General features: G+C 58.3%; 1 protein-coding gene across 3 annotated transcripts; it reads right to left on the reverse strand.

The window, feature by feature from the left end:
• Positions 1-126: 126 nt before the first annotated feature.
• SCYL1 (SCY1 like pseudokinase 1) lies at positions 127-12,492 on the reverse strand. Of its 3 annotated transcripts, none has more exons than XM_064287782.1 (18): positions 12,334-12,492; positions 11,837-11,977; positions 11,515-11,637; positions 11,212-11,438; positions 10,702-10,792; positions 10,457-10,612; positions 7,822-7,980; positions 6,791-6,898; positions 5,916-6,029; positions 3,255-3,410; positions 2,565-2,753; positions 2,373-2,448; positions 1,928-2,092; positions 1,557-1,699; positions 966-1,046; positions 673-885; positions 536-587; positions 127-417 (listed from the first exon to the last, which is right to left on the reverse strand). In XM_064287782.1, exons 1-18 carry the CDS (start codon positions 12,442-12,444, stop codon positions 293-295), a joined length of 2,430 nt encoding a protein of 809 aa, XP_064143852.1. In that variant the 5' UTR covers positions 12,445-12,492; the 3' UTR covers positions 127-292. The 3 variants fall into 3 exon arrangements, with proteins under 3 accessions (XP_064143852.1, XP_064143853.1, XP_064143854.1); XM_064287783.1 differs by having other exon boundaries at positions 975-1,046; positions 12,334-12,491; XM_064287784.1 differs by lacking the exon at positions 536-587 and having other exon boundaries at positions 975-1,046.
• Positions 12,493-15,061: the final 2,569 nt, after the last annotated feature.

Consider the following 15,061-nt stretch of genomic DNA (forward strand, 5'->3'; position numbering starts at 1 on the left):
TTCCAGGGAGTGGTCCCTAGAAACGGATAAATCGGATCGTCCGCTTTACTCTTGGCTTTTGAAGCAAATGCTACTGTGGTAGGTGTGGAGTTCCTAGGGTAGCATCAGACCCCAGGCCACCTCGGCCCAGAGTAGGCCCAGGACAGGGAGTGTGAAATAGAATTTACTGTGGCTCTGATTATGTACACTCGGATGTGCCTGGCTGGGGCCGGGCTCACATGGTTTGTACAATAAATACACCTGAAGGGCCTGCTCCCCGCACAGCAAGCCAGGGAGCGCCCACACCGGCGGTTCAGTCCAGCTTCCGGGCACCCAGCTTCATGGGGCCCTTGGCCGCCTTCCTCTCTGCTCGTTTGGCCTCCATCTCCCGCCTACGCTCCTCCCGCTTCTTCCTGGCCAGCTCCGCCTTGGCCTGTCCTAGGGGTGGAAAGGGGAGGCCACTCAGGGCATCTGGGTGGAGTCAGGTCTGCTCCCCAGCCCACACCTACCCTAGGGTGGGAGCTAGGCTGACACCCCTCCCAAGAGAGGCACTTACGGTCCACATCCAGGCTCTCCCAGTTGTGGTCACCCCACGACTCTGGCTTGAGCTGAAAAGGGAAGGGTGGGTTGGGGTGAGGGCCAACTGCCGGCCGAGGTCGGCTCCAAGTCTGCACCCAACCCTGCCTGTTTTACCTGGGAGCCTGTCTCCCGACGTGCGGTCAGGGCGGCGAATGGGTCGCCCTTGTCACTGGGTTCTGGGTGGCCCCAGTTATACTCGCTGGCTAGCCGTGTGCCCTCAGGGGGTGGTTCTGGAGGGCTTGGTTCCTGCCAGCCCTGCTCCCAAGAGCCCTCAGCCTCCCAGCTGCTCCAGTCCGAATCCAGGGATTTGTGGTCAGAGTTGGCAGCCTGCAGGAAAGGAATGGGGAGGTAGTGCCTGCCCTGCTCCCTACATGGACCCCCCCCTGCCCCCGCACCCCTGCACTAACCAGGCTCACCTGCCCAGCCCGGCCCACTTGGCCGCCCGTGCTCCAGTCATCCTGTTGGGCCAGCACAGACTCGGCCTCCTGCTGCAGAGTGGAAAGAAGTTCATGACCCCCACCCCAGACCAAAAAGGGCGAGTAACGGGGCACTGGCCTTCAGCTTTTCACTTCCAGTCTCATTCATTCCTTGGGCCCTGCTTCCCACCTCTAAAGTGTATATGCTGAGCCCTGCCATCACCCCTCTGAGGCTGGAGAAAGATCTAGATGCTCCATGCCCCTCTGGTGGGGGGACTGAGACACCCATCTTCATGGATGGGGGAGCTGGGCCCGGAGTTCTGCTCCCATCCCCTTACCCTTCAGAGCAGCCTCACTCGTCCTCATCCTCATCCTCTCAGTTCCTACCCTGCTCCCAGGGGTCGTGGAGTTGAGTGGGGGGCTCAGCTGCTGACTACACAAGAGCCACTCCATGTCACCTCACAGGAATGCTGTGCAGATGAGGACAGGCCTGATTGTAGCCAGGCTGCACATGAGCTCACTGAATAGTAGCCTGTACCCTTTGGGCTAGGGTCCCCTGTGAGTTCCCTGAGCCCCACTTACCTCCAGGCTGCCCCAGTCTTCATCATCCCATCTGTCGGTAGAGCTGGTGTCCTCTGCTGTGTCCCTGCCCTCCTCCTGTGTCTCCCACTGGCCCGAGGCGGAGGGGGCAGCAGGGACAGGGGTGGGGGCTGGGGCAGGCAGTCCTGGGAAGCAGAGGCTCAATGAGCACCCCAGACTGGGCCCCAGAGAGGTCTCGGTCAGGGCAGAGGTCGGTGCAGTGTGTGTGGTGGGGAGAGGGGCACCATGAAGCCCATGGGGTGACTAGACTGTGGCCCCATCCCTTATGCCCCCATCACCACCCGAAGCAGCTCCTGGGTACCCGTACCCTGAAGCCCTCTCAGCCATCAGTGTAGACAGTCTAGGACACTCACCCTCGGGCACTGGCCGCTGGGGGACATTGGTCTCAGTGGGGGCAGCCGTGGGATGTGCACGGATCAACTTGGAGGTGAGCGAGGAAACCCCCGTCACAGCCCATCCTGCCCAGCTGGCTGCAGCTCCTCCCATCCCGGGGCTGGAAGCCGCATGGACATCCTTCTCTGGGCAGTGGCAGGAGAAAAAAGTGGGTGTGACCTCAGCTTCCGGTGAGGAGACTGACACAGAAACCAAGCGACCCAGAGCACGCCCCTGCCCTAGCTAGGCCTGGGTTCTCCCATCTGTGAGTGACAGTAGGGAGGGCAGGGGGGCAGTGTCGAGCCTGCTCTTTAAGGTTCTCCCAGCTTTCTCATACTCTACCTGGCGGGAGGGGAGCAGGACAGGGAACGTGATGGCCACTGGTGTGGCAGGAGGACAGGGGAACATGACTGTGGGCCTACTCACCCACTTCCGCCAGCTGGGTGGGATCTTCTGACACCGACTCCAGTTTGGACAGGAAGCTCCGGATGGCCTTGAAGGCCTGAGGGGGAGCAAGAGGCAGAGCTGGGTCTCAGGCTCCCAAGGGCCTGCCAGGCCAGCAGGCCTGAATCCCCCTCCGCCAGCCCTGGCTCCAGGCCCTCCCCTGCCGTGCCTTACCTGATCCCGCACAGATTTCTCGGGGTCCACAGTGAGGCTGCACAGCACAGGCAGGATCTTGTGGGCACAGTCACTCATTGAATAGAGGTTGTGGGTGGCAGCGAAGCCCAGGACGCCCGCAACCCGGGACGGGGCAAATGGGTCCTTGGTGGCCCGACTGAAGGCGGAGGTGAGAACCCTGTGTCTGGTCTGGGATGGGGCAGGAGAGAGGACTCCTGAGCAGGCAGGGTCAACCCTGGGGACCAAACTGCCGGGCCTTATGCCCCAGAGCAGAAGCTGCCCACAGGGCCCCAGTCTGAAAGATAGGCACTCATCACCAACAACTTAAGATGGGAAGAGGTGACAGAGGTCCTGGCTTCTCCTCACAGATCACTGGACGCCAGGCTGCCTCAGGGCAACGGGGACATCTGCCTCCCTTCTTCCCTGCCCTGCTGGCCTGATTCACTGATTCCTATTACCTGTCTGGACACCTCAGGCATGAGTTTACAAACCCCGGCTGAGAAGGTCCACACAGGCCATGGGGCCAAGCAGGCCTGGGTTCTAATCTCAGACCCACTATCTACTGGCTGTGTGACCTGGTGCAACTCATTCCACCTCCGCAAGCCCAGACATCAGGCCTTGGTCTCTGGGAGGATGGCGGTTCACCCAAATAGGGTGCCCCGCCCAGAAGTGGCCCAAGTGGGCACTCACGCTGGCACTGAGGTAGGAGCCGATCTTGCCCAGGCAGACCGTGGTATTGCAGCGGATGGGGCCCTGCTCGTCCTTGGCCTGTAGCCGCGCAAAGTGCTTCATCAGCTCCACGTTGAGGTTGGTCTCATTCAGCTTTGGGGCCAGAAGCAGCATGGACTGTGGGGTGGGAACAGCAGAGATTGTGGGCTGGGCCAGTGGGTGGGCAAAGGGCCACATGCAGGAGTAGCCTCCTGGTTGGGTACTGAGGCCCCTGGTACCCCTCAGCACTGAGCAGGCCAGCCAAAGCCCTGCCTGGAGCCCAGTGGCACCTGCCACAGGGATCAAGTCCGCACTCCCCAGCCCAGCGCTCAGGTCTGCCCTCCATTCCAGCCTCACTCGTTTCCTAGGCCCTGGTTACTGCCTGGCCCTCTGCACATTTGTTCCCTCTGCCTGTGATCCCCATCCCACACACACAACTCTAAATCTCACTCACAGTGATATGCAGCTAGGGCCCCATGTGCCCACAGGCCACACACATGAGCCCTGCCCTGCTCTGCCAAATGTCTCTCAGGACTGGTACTCCTGAGAGTACCCTCGTCCTCGTTGTGGGCCCTGAGCCCCTTTGCCCTTGGACCACAGCTGCTGCCTCTCCCATCATCTCCCACCAGGATCACCTCCTTCCACATCTATGGTCTTGGATCCCAAATCCATCCTGCACCCAGCAACAGCTGGAGCAATCTATCCCAAACACCTCCACAACCTCCCTACTCCCCCCTATAACCCTACAATAACATCCCCATGCCCAGAGTCTCACAAGGCCCTGCAGGTCTGACCCCTACCTCCCTGGCCTTCCTATTCCTCTGATAGGCCAGAGGTCACAGTGGCTGCTCTGGCCTCAGCCATGCAGCCCCCACTGCCACCACAGCCACCTTCTGGGAAGTCTGCCCTGCTCTCTAAGCCCCTGACCCTGCCCACCCATGTGTACCCTGCGCCCACCTCACACTTCCCCATCCCAGCCTTTCACCTGCTCCCAGTTCACACTCAGCATCCTCTGCCAGACTCAGCGCCCCTTCCCCCAGCCCCCTGTCAGTACCACCTACCACCCAGCCCAGTCCTGGCCCCTACCCAGAACGCTGAGGAAGGGGCTGCCCCACTTCTCTGGTCTTTAAGCCTGTCTGCACTCACCATCTCCTGTTGCTCTCTGTTCTCTGCTCTCTCTCGGGCGCCCTCCACCCCGACTTCACGCACCCCCCACTCCACCACACTGGCTCAGGCTGAAGTCCCCTGTGACCTCCACATAGCTAAATCCAATGGCTAATTCTCCATCCTCACCAAACGTGACCCCTCAGCAGCTCTGACACTGCTGAGCTCTTGCTCTTCTTTGAAACGCTAGTCTCTGGGCTCCCAGGACACAGTCCTAGTTCCCCTTGACCCGCTGGCTGCTCCTGTCTCCTCTTGCTGCTTCCTCTGTTTTGACTCAACCTTGTCCCACACCAGACAGTCCAGCGTCAGGTCTCTGGCCTCTTCTCTTCCATCCCTGCACTCTCCCAGGGGATCACGTCCATTTCACGGCTTTCAAAGCCCTCTGTGAGCCGACGGCTCCCAAGTGTGCACCTCCAGCTGACTTCCCTAAACTTCAGACACAGGTAACCTGTGGCCAACCTGACCACGCCACTGGCTAGGTGCCGTGTGACCTCCTCCCAGTCTGCTCAGTAAACAGCCACTTCGCTTCCCATTTGCTCAGTCCAAAAACCTCGGAGCCATCCTTGACTCCATACCCAGTCTGTTAAGCTCAGTTGGCTCCACCTTCCGTATAGGGCCCCTTCTTTCCACCTGCTGCTGCCGCTCGGCTCAGAGCTGCCGTCATCTCTCACCTGGGTCACTGCAACAGCCCCCAACAGTCTCCCAGCTTCCACCCTGGCCCTGACAGTCCATCTCCACACAGAGGTCTCCGCCACTCCTCTGTTCAGGCCCCCAGTGGCCCATCTCACTCCCAGTGACTGTACCAGGTCCCTGCCACACCCTACCAGGCCCGCCCCACCCATTACCCCTCTGACTTCAACTGTTCTCCCACAACCGCTCCCCTTTGTCACACCAGACTTCCCGTGTGACTTCTACACTCCAGGCCCATTCCCACCTTTGGGCCTTTGCACTTGCTGTTCCTGCTGCCAAAAACACCTCCTTGAATCGCCAGGAGGCTTGCTACCTCACCTCCTTTCCATAAACGACACCTCCTCAGCAAGGTCTTCCCTGACCATTCTTCATAAAACTGCAAACCCCTGTCCCCACACTCTCCATCTCCTTTCCCTGGCTCAGGTGGTTTTCTAACATAAAATAAACATTTCCTAACTCTGCCTACTGTCTGCCAGGCCCACTCCCAAGCAAGGGGAGCTCCCTGAGAGCAGGAGCGTGGCCTGCCTTTGCACGCTGTGTTCTGCATGACATAGGGCACAGGGCTGGGTGCTCAGTGTCTGCTGAGTGGAGGACCGTGAGCCGTGCTCCCCGCTGCTTCCTCCCAGCTCAGTGGCTACACCTCCTGTGCCCACAGCCTCACCCCACACTGCAGGTGACCTACATAACCCGCTCTAGACCTACAACCAAAACCTGGCCATGTGTCCTGGGGTGATTCCCCCCAAGCCTTGGAACACCAGGGGCGGCCACTTTGGGCCTGGCCATGCCCACCTTGACCGTCTGCTCCCGGATGGCAGGGTTGGTGTCCAGAAAGCCATGCACGACGTGGGGGAAGATCTGGCTGTTGACTGTTGGCTCATCGAGGTACTGGATGAACTGCTCCATCTGCGGGCCAGGGTGGGTAAGAACACGGTCAGCCCCTCCTAACCCCCTTAACCCCCACAGGCCACTCTGGGCTTGGCTTCTCCAGGCAGGCACTGGCTGGCCAGGTCAGCCTCCTGAGCCCCTCACCCCTCTGCGGCCTCAGGTTCACACAGAGGGTTGAGAAAAGGCTGGGCAGGTGCTGGAAGAGCCAAGATGGGAGTTGGGAGGCCTAGCTTCTGGCCCTGCTCAGTTGGCAGACTGAGCCATGGCCCCTCTCAGAGGCCCCTGCTCCACACCTCCCTGCCCACACAGTGCTGTGACAAGGGCCACTGTGTGTGGCAGGAGAGGGAATAAACACCTGAGAGTCGCCAGTACTTCCTGGCTCCCCCCTAAATTCCATCCACCTTGATCTGGCCCTCAGCTGCCCTGAGTTGGCAGGAGAAACTAGCCCCGCTCTAGAAGTGAGAGAATGGGGTCTCCGGGGCTGAGTGACCTGCCAGAGCCTGGGGGTGTCAGAGTCCTGTGGCCAGGCAGGCTGGGAATTCCCCAAGCTGCCAGGGAACCCTTGGATGACCTCCCTTCCCTAAGAGCCCAGCCTCACTGAGCCCCTCACCTGTATGTGCTGGGGGGAGGGGTTTCGGGGCCCCTATGCAACCAGGGAGGGATCTCTAGCCAACAGCTGGGGCATAGGCAGGGACTTCCAGGGCCAAGTAGACCTTCCCCAGCAGCAGGGTGGGGTCTGCACAGGGTATAGGAGGGCAGGGTCCGGACAAGGCACCCACCTGCTGTAGGAGTCGGATGCGCATGGCCCGGTCGGTGGATGAGAACATCTTCACCACAACGGGAATAACCTTCTGTTGATACTCCTCTGCGCTGAGGAACTTTCCCACCTGAAGGAGGAGCAGGCTGGGGCTCAGCTACCTCCACGGGCGGTGGAGGTGTGACTCCAACAGGCCCACCTGACTTCCATGTGCTCCCTTCCTGCCAATTTCCCAGGGCAGGAACAGAGTGACAGCAGAGCAGGAACAGGGAGGGACGGGCCTTTCCTCAGCAGCCCCTCTGCTCATGCTCCGTCTCCGTGAGCCCTGCCCTCAACCTCTTCTGGGTCAAGGCCTCTTTCAGAAGGCCAAGACAGACTGCGTCCCTCTCCAGAAGCAGGCGCCCATATACCACAGGTGCCCACACCACACGTGCCCACACACACAGCATTCTGCCTGTACTTTCTCAAGGTTCCCAGCTAAACAGGATTCTCTTGTCTCCTTCTCACACCACCCCTGGCAAGGGGAAGGACTCTCCCAGGGTGGGCAAAGCAAGGGATATTAGGTGCCCACATCAAGGGTGGGCTGGGGCCTGAAGAAGGGGCCAAAGGATCCAGCTTCCAGAAGCCAGGTGAGCTACTGCTGAGGGGTCAGGTGGAAGAATGGGAAGTGGGGTGGTGGGCAGGTGACCCTCTGGGCCCTGGGAACCGGGGTGACAGCTCAGGCCAGGGTGGCCATCTCAGGGAAATGGAGGAAGGGCTGAGGGCTCTAAAGCAAGGGGTCTGTAGAGGAAGACCTTTGGAGGCACACAATCTTTTGTCCCCACGGGCAAGAAGTCCTCACAGCCTCCCTAGCAGCTGGCCAGGTGGCCCTGGCTGGCCAAACCACCAGAATACCAGCTTGAATCTGCCCCAACCAGGCTGCCGCTGCCCGGGATGGCCCTGAAGGACTGTCCCCCATACCAGGGCCTTCCCTTTTGCACCAGCTCTCTGAACCCCAAGCCCAAAGCCCCTGGCCTGTTCGGTGTCCCCAGCAAGGCTCCTGGCCCCACTTACCTTGAAGAGGGGTGTGAGGACCACAGCTCCAGCACTACCAAACTCAAAGGCAGTCAGCAGCTGGGGCAGCACCTTGTGCCTGCAGAAGTCCTCAGGGAATGTGTCCAGGCTCTTGCTCAGCTCTTGGAAGAACTTTTGCTTCTCAGCTGGCTCTTTGATCTAGGGGAGCAACGAGAGGGCGCAGGGAGGAAACAGGCCTGATCACGGGCCCCCGAGCCATGGGCGAGAGTGGGGTTGCCCCCAGCCAGAAGGAGCAGAAGTGAAGCTTGTGGGTGCTGAAGCCCAACAGCCTGGGTTCGAACCCCCACTCCCCGATGTACAAGCAGTGAAACCTTAGACAAGTTCCTACATCTGTAAAATAAGACAGTAACTGTACCACCTGTTGCTGAAGACTCAAGGAGAAAATCCATGTAAATTCCCGGCACACAGCACGTGATTGGTCGTTTAGATGTTGTCATTCTCATCACCACCTCCACAGCACCTGATCCTTGTCAGGAGGGGAGCCACTAGGGGACCAGCCCCTTTATCACTGTTGTGTCTACTCCTCACAACAACCCTAAGGTGTGAGTACCACTAACCCCATCACACATGTGAGGAAACTGAAGCTCACAGAGGCAAAGTGGCTTCTTCAGTTTCCCTGGCCCCTGCCAGTGCAACTCCACCATGGGGGTGAAGAGGTTCACGACAGGCTATGAGAAGGCGGGGATCAGACCCAGGTCACCCCCAGACCCATTCCTCCGGCAGGGCCAAAACGGACCAGGCCATCAGCTCGAAGGTCGTCTTTAATCCTCCTCGCTCTCCTTTTACACCTGTTGCTGCCGACTTGATTCCGAATTCATAGCAACCCTATAGGACAGAGTAGAACCGCCCCGTAGGGTTTCCACGGAGTGGCTCATGGATTCAAACTGCCGACTGTTTGGTTGGCAGCCAAGTGCTTAACCACTACACAACCACGGGCCCCCTCCTTTACAGAGACGTTCTCATATAATCTTCCAGACAACTTTACGAGGTAGGTGCCAACATAAGCCACATTTGACTGAGGAAACTGAGGCACAGGGTGAGGAGCTTGTCCAAGGTCACACAGCTAGCTAGCAGTCAGGGGAAGGTGTGACCCAAGGCTCTGGCACTCACTTGGATCCCCATGCTGTGCTGCACCCTGTGAAAAGGTGCTATCGCTTCCCCATTCGCAAGGAGGAGGCTGAGGCTCAGGATCACCCAGTTCTGTACGCTTCCAAAGTCCCTGTGCTCTCTGCTGTACCCTTGGCCACCACCTGGCCCAGGACAGGTGACCTCTGGCTGGGGAAGAGGAGGGCCTGGCTGCCCTCGAGCAGCTCATCCCAGCACGGGAGGCAGGCAGGCTGGGTGCTCTGACTGCAAGGTTCCTGGGGAGCCATGGCCCACAGGGACAACCCCACCCAAGATCCCACATTGAGAGCCACAGCCCAGGATCTCTCCACCACTCCACCCAGTGACAGACAGACAGTGTCCTCCCAAGTCTTTGGGGCTGGCCAGAAACAGCCCACTTCCTGTGGACATTTTAAGGAGAAAGGCAGGTGTTTCTTGGGCTATGGCCAGACAGCCCTGCAGGCAGGGCCAGTCATGTGAGGAGAACTCCAGGTAACAAAGCTCCCACTGCCCCACACCACCCAGGAGGCCACAGGGCTCAGTGTTCCTGGTCGCTTCCCCTTCAAGACACAGTTCAGGTCCCCCACCTTCGAAGGGCCTGCTCCCTGCCTGCATCGGGACTTCACAGACCCTGCTCCCTCAGGGTTTGTAGACTTGTCATTCTCCGCCCTCACCCCAGATCCCCAGCCCCTCAGGAGCTGGGGCTGTGTCTGCCACCTCTCTGTGTGCCTCACACATGGCTGGGTCAAGCAGATGTGGCCTCTCCCACTCCCCACAACAATCCTAAGGGGAAGCAAATACTACCCTCATCCCCACTATACAGATGTGAAAACTGAGATTCAAAGGAGTTATGTAGAGCATTCCCTCCTCACCATGCTATTCTCTCTGCTTGGAATGCTCCTCCCCCAGCTGCCATCCCCAGGGCCCCCACCTTCATGTCCTTCAGAGAGCCCTTCCCTGAGTACCCCACCCCTGTGTTTTCCTACCCCCCACCCAGAGCACAGGTTTCCTTATGTGTGTTTTCTGTCCCCAAAGTGAGTCCGCAAGGGTAGGAGCCTGGTCCATTCACTCCCTGCCCGATCCTTGAGGGCAGTGCCTACATGACTCTCCTTCCTCCACCCTGCTGCCCACGCCCCAGCCCAGCACATGGCATTGTACACGTCTGGGGGCCAGAACCAGATGCATCTGTGGAATTCACGGAGGAACAGGAGCAGCCACTAAGGACCTACTACGTGCCGAACACTATACTGTGGACTTTACTCACTGACACTTCACCGTGCTCCTTTGAAGTAGGCACCATTGTTATTATTATCCCTATTTTAGAACCAAGAGACCTGGCTTGGGCCATGAGAAGTCACATAGCAAGTAAGAATTAGAGGCAGGAATGTGAACCCAGATGGGCCTAACTCCACAGCCTGTGCTTGTCTCCAGAGGGTACAAGTATGAAGGACCCACAAGGGAGTGGGATGGGGAACAGACGGGCCAAAGCACAGGTGGGGTGCAGACTCACCTGAATCTCTTCCAGAAAGAGGTTGGTCTCCACGAAGCGGTTGCTCATGAAGCCGCCAGGTGCCCGGCAGTTCTGCAGAAAACGGGCCGGGTTGGGGCGCACCTTGGGGTTGGCTCCAACCAGCTCGCAGTAGTGCGGCACCAGTGATTTGGGGATCTACGGAAGAAGGGTCAGGGTCAAGGGGGGGGTGGCTGGCTGACAGGAAGGACTGGGGCAGGAAGAGTAGCCAGAGGCTAGACACTCACCTTCCCGGGGTTGCGCAGAGCAGCTGCCCGCAGCAAGGGCCCATTGAAGACCTCCCAAATGAGGCAGCCCAGGCGCCACATGTCAGCTGACCTGCAGCAGTGACCCAGAGCCGTTCAGGGTCCCACTGCCCACCAGGGCAGGCCTGGCCTCCAACTTGCCTTGGGCAGCAGGCCACGCCACTGCATGGCAGGCAGCCCTGGGCTGGGTCCCTCAGATGATCCTCCCATCAGCCCCAAGAAGCAAATTTTATTAGCCCCATTTGACAGACGAAGAAACTGAGGCTCAGAGAAGCAAGGACATCTGCCCCAGATCACACAGCTTTCAAATTCAGAAACATCTGATCCTGTCACCTGTTGTTCATCCTGCCCCACCACCCTGAGGATTCTGGGAACAGAGGAGTGGGCCCACCCTGAGGACCCCAGTGCCCTTCCCAGATGGGCAGCAAGGGGCAGGGAGCTCAGGAACCTACAGCACAGGGTAGGTTGGGGAATGCCCCCCCAGTCACCCACCACTTTTCCCCGACTGTTCTGCCACTGCTGTCAGCCAACTCTGGGGGGTCGTACTGTTCAAGCTCAGGGACGCCCTTGCGGGGGGGCCCCCCGCCATCGCCCTGGGCTGAGTACATGTAGTCCAGACCCCCAAGCTTCCACTCCCCTGCGCGGTCCACGAACACCGCCGCCATGCAGACATTGTTGTGGACGAGGCTGCAGTCGTTGACCAGGAAGCTGAGGGCTTTCTGGGGGCAGAAGGAGTTGTCACCCCCAGCACCTGCAGCCCACCCCTGCCCTTGTTACCCCTGCCCGCCAACTCACCACAATCTGGTGCAGCCCCCAGGAGAGCTCCAGCTCCTTCAGGCCACCAGCCTCCACTCGTGCCTTGAGATACATTCCCAGTGGGGTCACAGCTTCTGTCACTATGTGGAGGCATTTGTCTGTCTGGGGAAGCAGACATGGGGATATCAGGGTGGGGTAGGGGGAGAGAAGAGGAAGGTGAGGGAGAGGCGGAGAAGGGGAGCCAAATCTGGGGGCTGAGACAGAAGAGGTGGAAACCAAGGGACAAGAAGAGAGGAGACTTTGAGGGGCTGGAGACTGGGAAAGAGTTAGGGGCAGAGGGGGACAACTGGGCAGCAAGTACCTCCAGCCCGTCGATGTAGGCCAGAATGTTGGGGTGTCGGAGGGTCTTGAGGCGCTTGAAGGCAGCTTTGGCCACCTGCGTCTGCTCTTCCGCGCCGGGCTTCACGTCATACACAAAGATGGACACCGGGCTGCCTGTGGCCTGTGGGGGGCATGGGGGCCAGGGAGCATGGGGGCCTGAGGGCGGGGCGCGCTCGCCAGTTCCAAGTGTCCTCAGCCTGTTTGGGACCGGAAGTTAAGGGCCGCCGGCTGGGTCTCGCCCCAGGTCAGCCACTGGGGACTTGGTCAGTCCACGTGACTCGGCCCCGTCCGCCTGGCCGTCCCTCGGTCCTTCCGCCCGCCACGTCGACGCTGCCAGGCCTGCCCGCCCCCTCCTCCGGCCCGTTGCCCGGGAGGCTCGGGGGCCACGTCAGGCGGGACGCGACGCAGCGGGGCCGGCGGCGAGGACTAGGCGAGGCCGGGGTTGGGCCTCGGCCTGCAGAGCGGGGCCGTGCTCACCTTCTTCCGGCCGCGATGCAGGGCCCAGAGGCCGGGCGGGCCGCCCTCGAGGGGCTCTGGGATGAGCTCGAACGGGAAGTCCCGGACCGGGTCCCGGGCGAAGAACCACATCCTCCCCGCCGCCGCGGCGGGCTCGGGCGCCTTCGCTCCGGGTCCTCCGGCCGCCCGAGCCGGGGCGGGGCGGGGGCAGGGGCGGAGACTGGGCGGGGCGAACGACCGAGATGGGCGGGGCGAATGGGGCGGGGCGGGGCCGGTGGGCCGTCCCAGGCGCTGAGACCAACCCACCGCCTCGGTGTCGGGGGCTCGTCTCGGCAAGCGCCGCCAGTTACACCTCTCCGAGCCTGTGTCGTTATCTCTAAACTGGGGGTGATAATAGAACCCACCTCCTAGCGTTATTATGGTAATGAGAGTTTGAGAGGGGACACACAGATGGGGAAACCGAGGGAAAGAGGCGGAGAGAGAGGGAGACAGACGAAAAAGGAAGTTGACCGACAGACATGGAGGGATGCAGTGAAGAGTGCGGTAGACTTAGGAAAGGAGATTGTCCCCAAGCCGACCCTGTCTGCAACCAGCCTGTGGGCATCTCCAAGTCCAGGCTGGAAGATTCCGTGGTGGGCCCTCAGGGCTAGGTGTGTGGTCAGTGCTGGTGGAATGATGGAATGACCAGGGGAGAGGCACAAGGAGACTGAATGCCTGAAAGAGAGTGTGGGAAGGGGCAGAGAGTGCAGTGAAGGTCCAGGGGAGGCCCAGGCACCGTGGGGAGCTGGGAAAAGGAGGAAGGAAAGACTGAGGAGGGAGGAGGGAGTGACCCCAGGAAAGAAGAAGGGTGGAGGAGGAACAGCCAGATGAATCTAGAAGAGGCCCCATGGCCAAGAGGGCCCCTGCTCTCCTGGGCTCAGCAGCCATGGCCTCGGATTGGCAGGGCCAGCATCTCTTTCAAGGGTCCTCCAGGGCCTCTGGAGGCAGAGAAGCATCATCTCAGCAGCCCCAGATCTGCTGGTCACGCTGGTTGGGCCCATCCCCTTGGTTGGACAGAGTCCCATGCCCAGCGGGGACTTGAGGTGCTGGCACCTCTGTGGGAAGGATCTCCAAGCACCCCAGGCTTGGTGACAGACACACTCTATGGATTGAGATTCTGGAACTGATTATGAAATCTCTGGCCAGATGCCTTTGGAAGCAGATACAGGCATGGAATTGCCAAAGTCAGGCAGAGCTGGGTTTGGATCCTGGTTTAACCCCTCACTGGTCCTGGATACTCACACAAATCAGTTACCCTCTGGGAACCTCAGTTACCCCACCTGTAATTTGGGGTGACTTCAAAGAAGAAAGGAAACCCTAGTGGCATAGTTGTTAAGAGCTACGGCTGCTAACTACAAAGGTCAGCAGTTCAAATGCACCAGTTGCTCCTTGGAGACTCTATGGGGCAGTTCTACTCTGTCCTATAGGGTCACTATGAATCAGAACTGACTCAACACCAACAGGGTTTTTTTTTTTTTTTTTTAAGGAAGAAATCTGCAGTGGTCATCTCAATAGACACAGAAAAGGCTTTTGACAAAATTCAACACTGCTTCATGATAAAAACATTTAACAAGCTAGGAACAGAAATGACCTTCCTTAACCTTATAAAAAGCATCTACAAAAATCCTGCAGCTAACATCACACTTAGTAGTGCAAGACTGAATGGTTTCCCTCTAAGACAGGGAAAAAGACAAAAACTTCTGCTCTCACCACTTCTAGTCAACGATGTACTGAAGGTTCTAGAAAGTGCAATAAAGCAAGACAAATAAATCATATAAATTAGAAAGGAAGAAATAAAACTGTCTCTAGTTGAAGATGATTGTATAGAAAATCCTGCAGGATCTGCAAAAAAGGCTTTAGAAGTAATAAGCGAGTTTAACGATATTAAAAAAATTACAGGATATAAAATAAGGCCAATAACAAAAATCAATTGTCTTTCTATGTACCAGCAATGAAAAGTCCAAAGCAGAATAAAATAGAAGGAAAATAAATGTTTTCTGGAAATAACCCAAACATCCATCAACAAATGAATGGATATGCAAATTGTGGCATATCCATCCCTGCAATTGAATACTAAAAAAAAAACTACCCAGCAACAAAAAGAAACCAGGTACTGGTATACCAACGTGGCTTTTTACAGAAATTCTGCTGAGTGAAGGAAGTTGGTCACAAAAGAGGACATAACGTTCAGTGGGCTCTGGAGTTCCAAGAAAAGGAAGCTAACCTGTGGCGACAGAAGGCAGGCTAGTGATTGCCTGGGGCCAGAGGTAGATTAGATTGACCACCAAGTTGTGGAGGATGAAATGTTCTGCCCCTTGACTGTGCGGGTGGTTAAAATCCATTGCTGTGGAGCAGATCCCAACTCATAGCAACCTACAGAACACAGTGGAACTGCCCCATAGGGTTCCCAAGGCTGTAATCTTTACGGAGGTGGATTGACACAAGGCTGCAATGATGGGCTCAAGCATAGCAAAGGTCTCAAAGACGGTGCAGGACCGGGCAGTGTTTTGTTCTGTTGTAAGTAGGATCAATATGTATTGGAACCAAATGGACAGCACCTAACAACGACAGTCTTTACGGAAGCAGACTGCCACATCTTTCTTCTGTGGAGTGGCTGGTGAGTTCAAACCACCAACTTTTCAATTAGCAGCCAAGGGCTTTAAGCACTGCACCACCAGGGTTCCTTGTGCTTGTGGTTACATGGGTGCAT

This window comes from Loxodonta africana, chromosome 7 (genome assembly GCF_030014295.1).
Source record: "Loxodonta africana isolate mLoxAfr1 chromosome 7, mLoxAfr1.hap2, whole genome shotgun sequence".
NCBI classification, from domain to species: domain Eukaryota; kingdom Metazoa; phylum Chordata; class Mammalia; order Proboscidea; family Elephantidae; genus Loxodonta; species Loxodonta africana.

Bases quoted from the DNA above. Each gene is read 5' to 3' on its own strand.
- SCYL1 (XM_064287782.1), bottom strand. From the start codon at position 12,444: ATGTGGTTCTTCGCCCGGGACCCGGTCCGGGACTTCCCGTTCGAGCTC. The intron at 6,030-6,790 runs GTGGGTGCCTTG...CCTGGCCCGCAG, and splicing joins GCATCCGACTCCTACAGCAG to ATGGAGCAGTTCATCCAGTA. The intron at 2,754-3,254 runs GTGAGTGCCCAC...GCCCCATCCCAG, and splicing joins GCTCCTACCTCAGTGCCAGC to ACCAGACACAGGGTTCTCAC.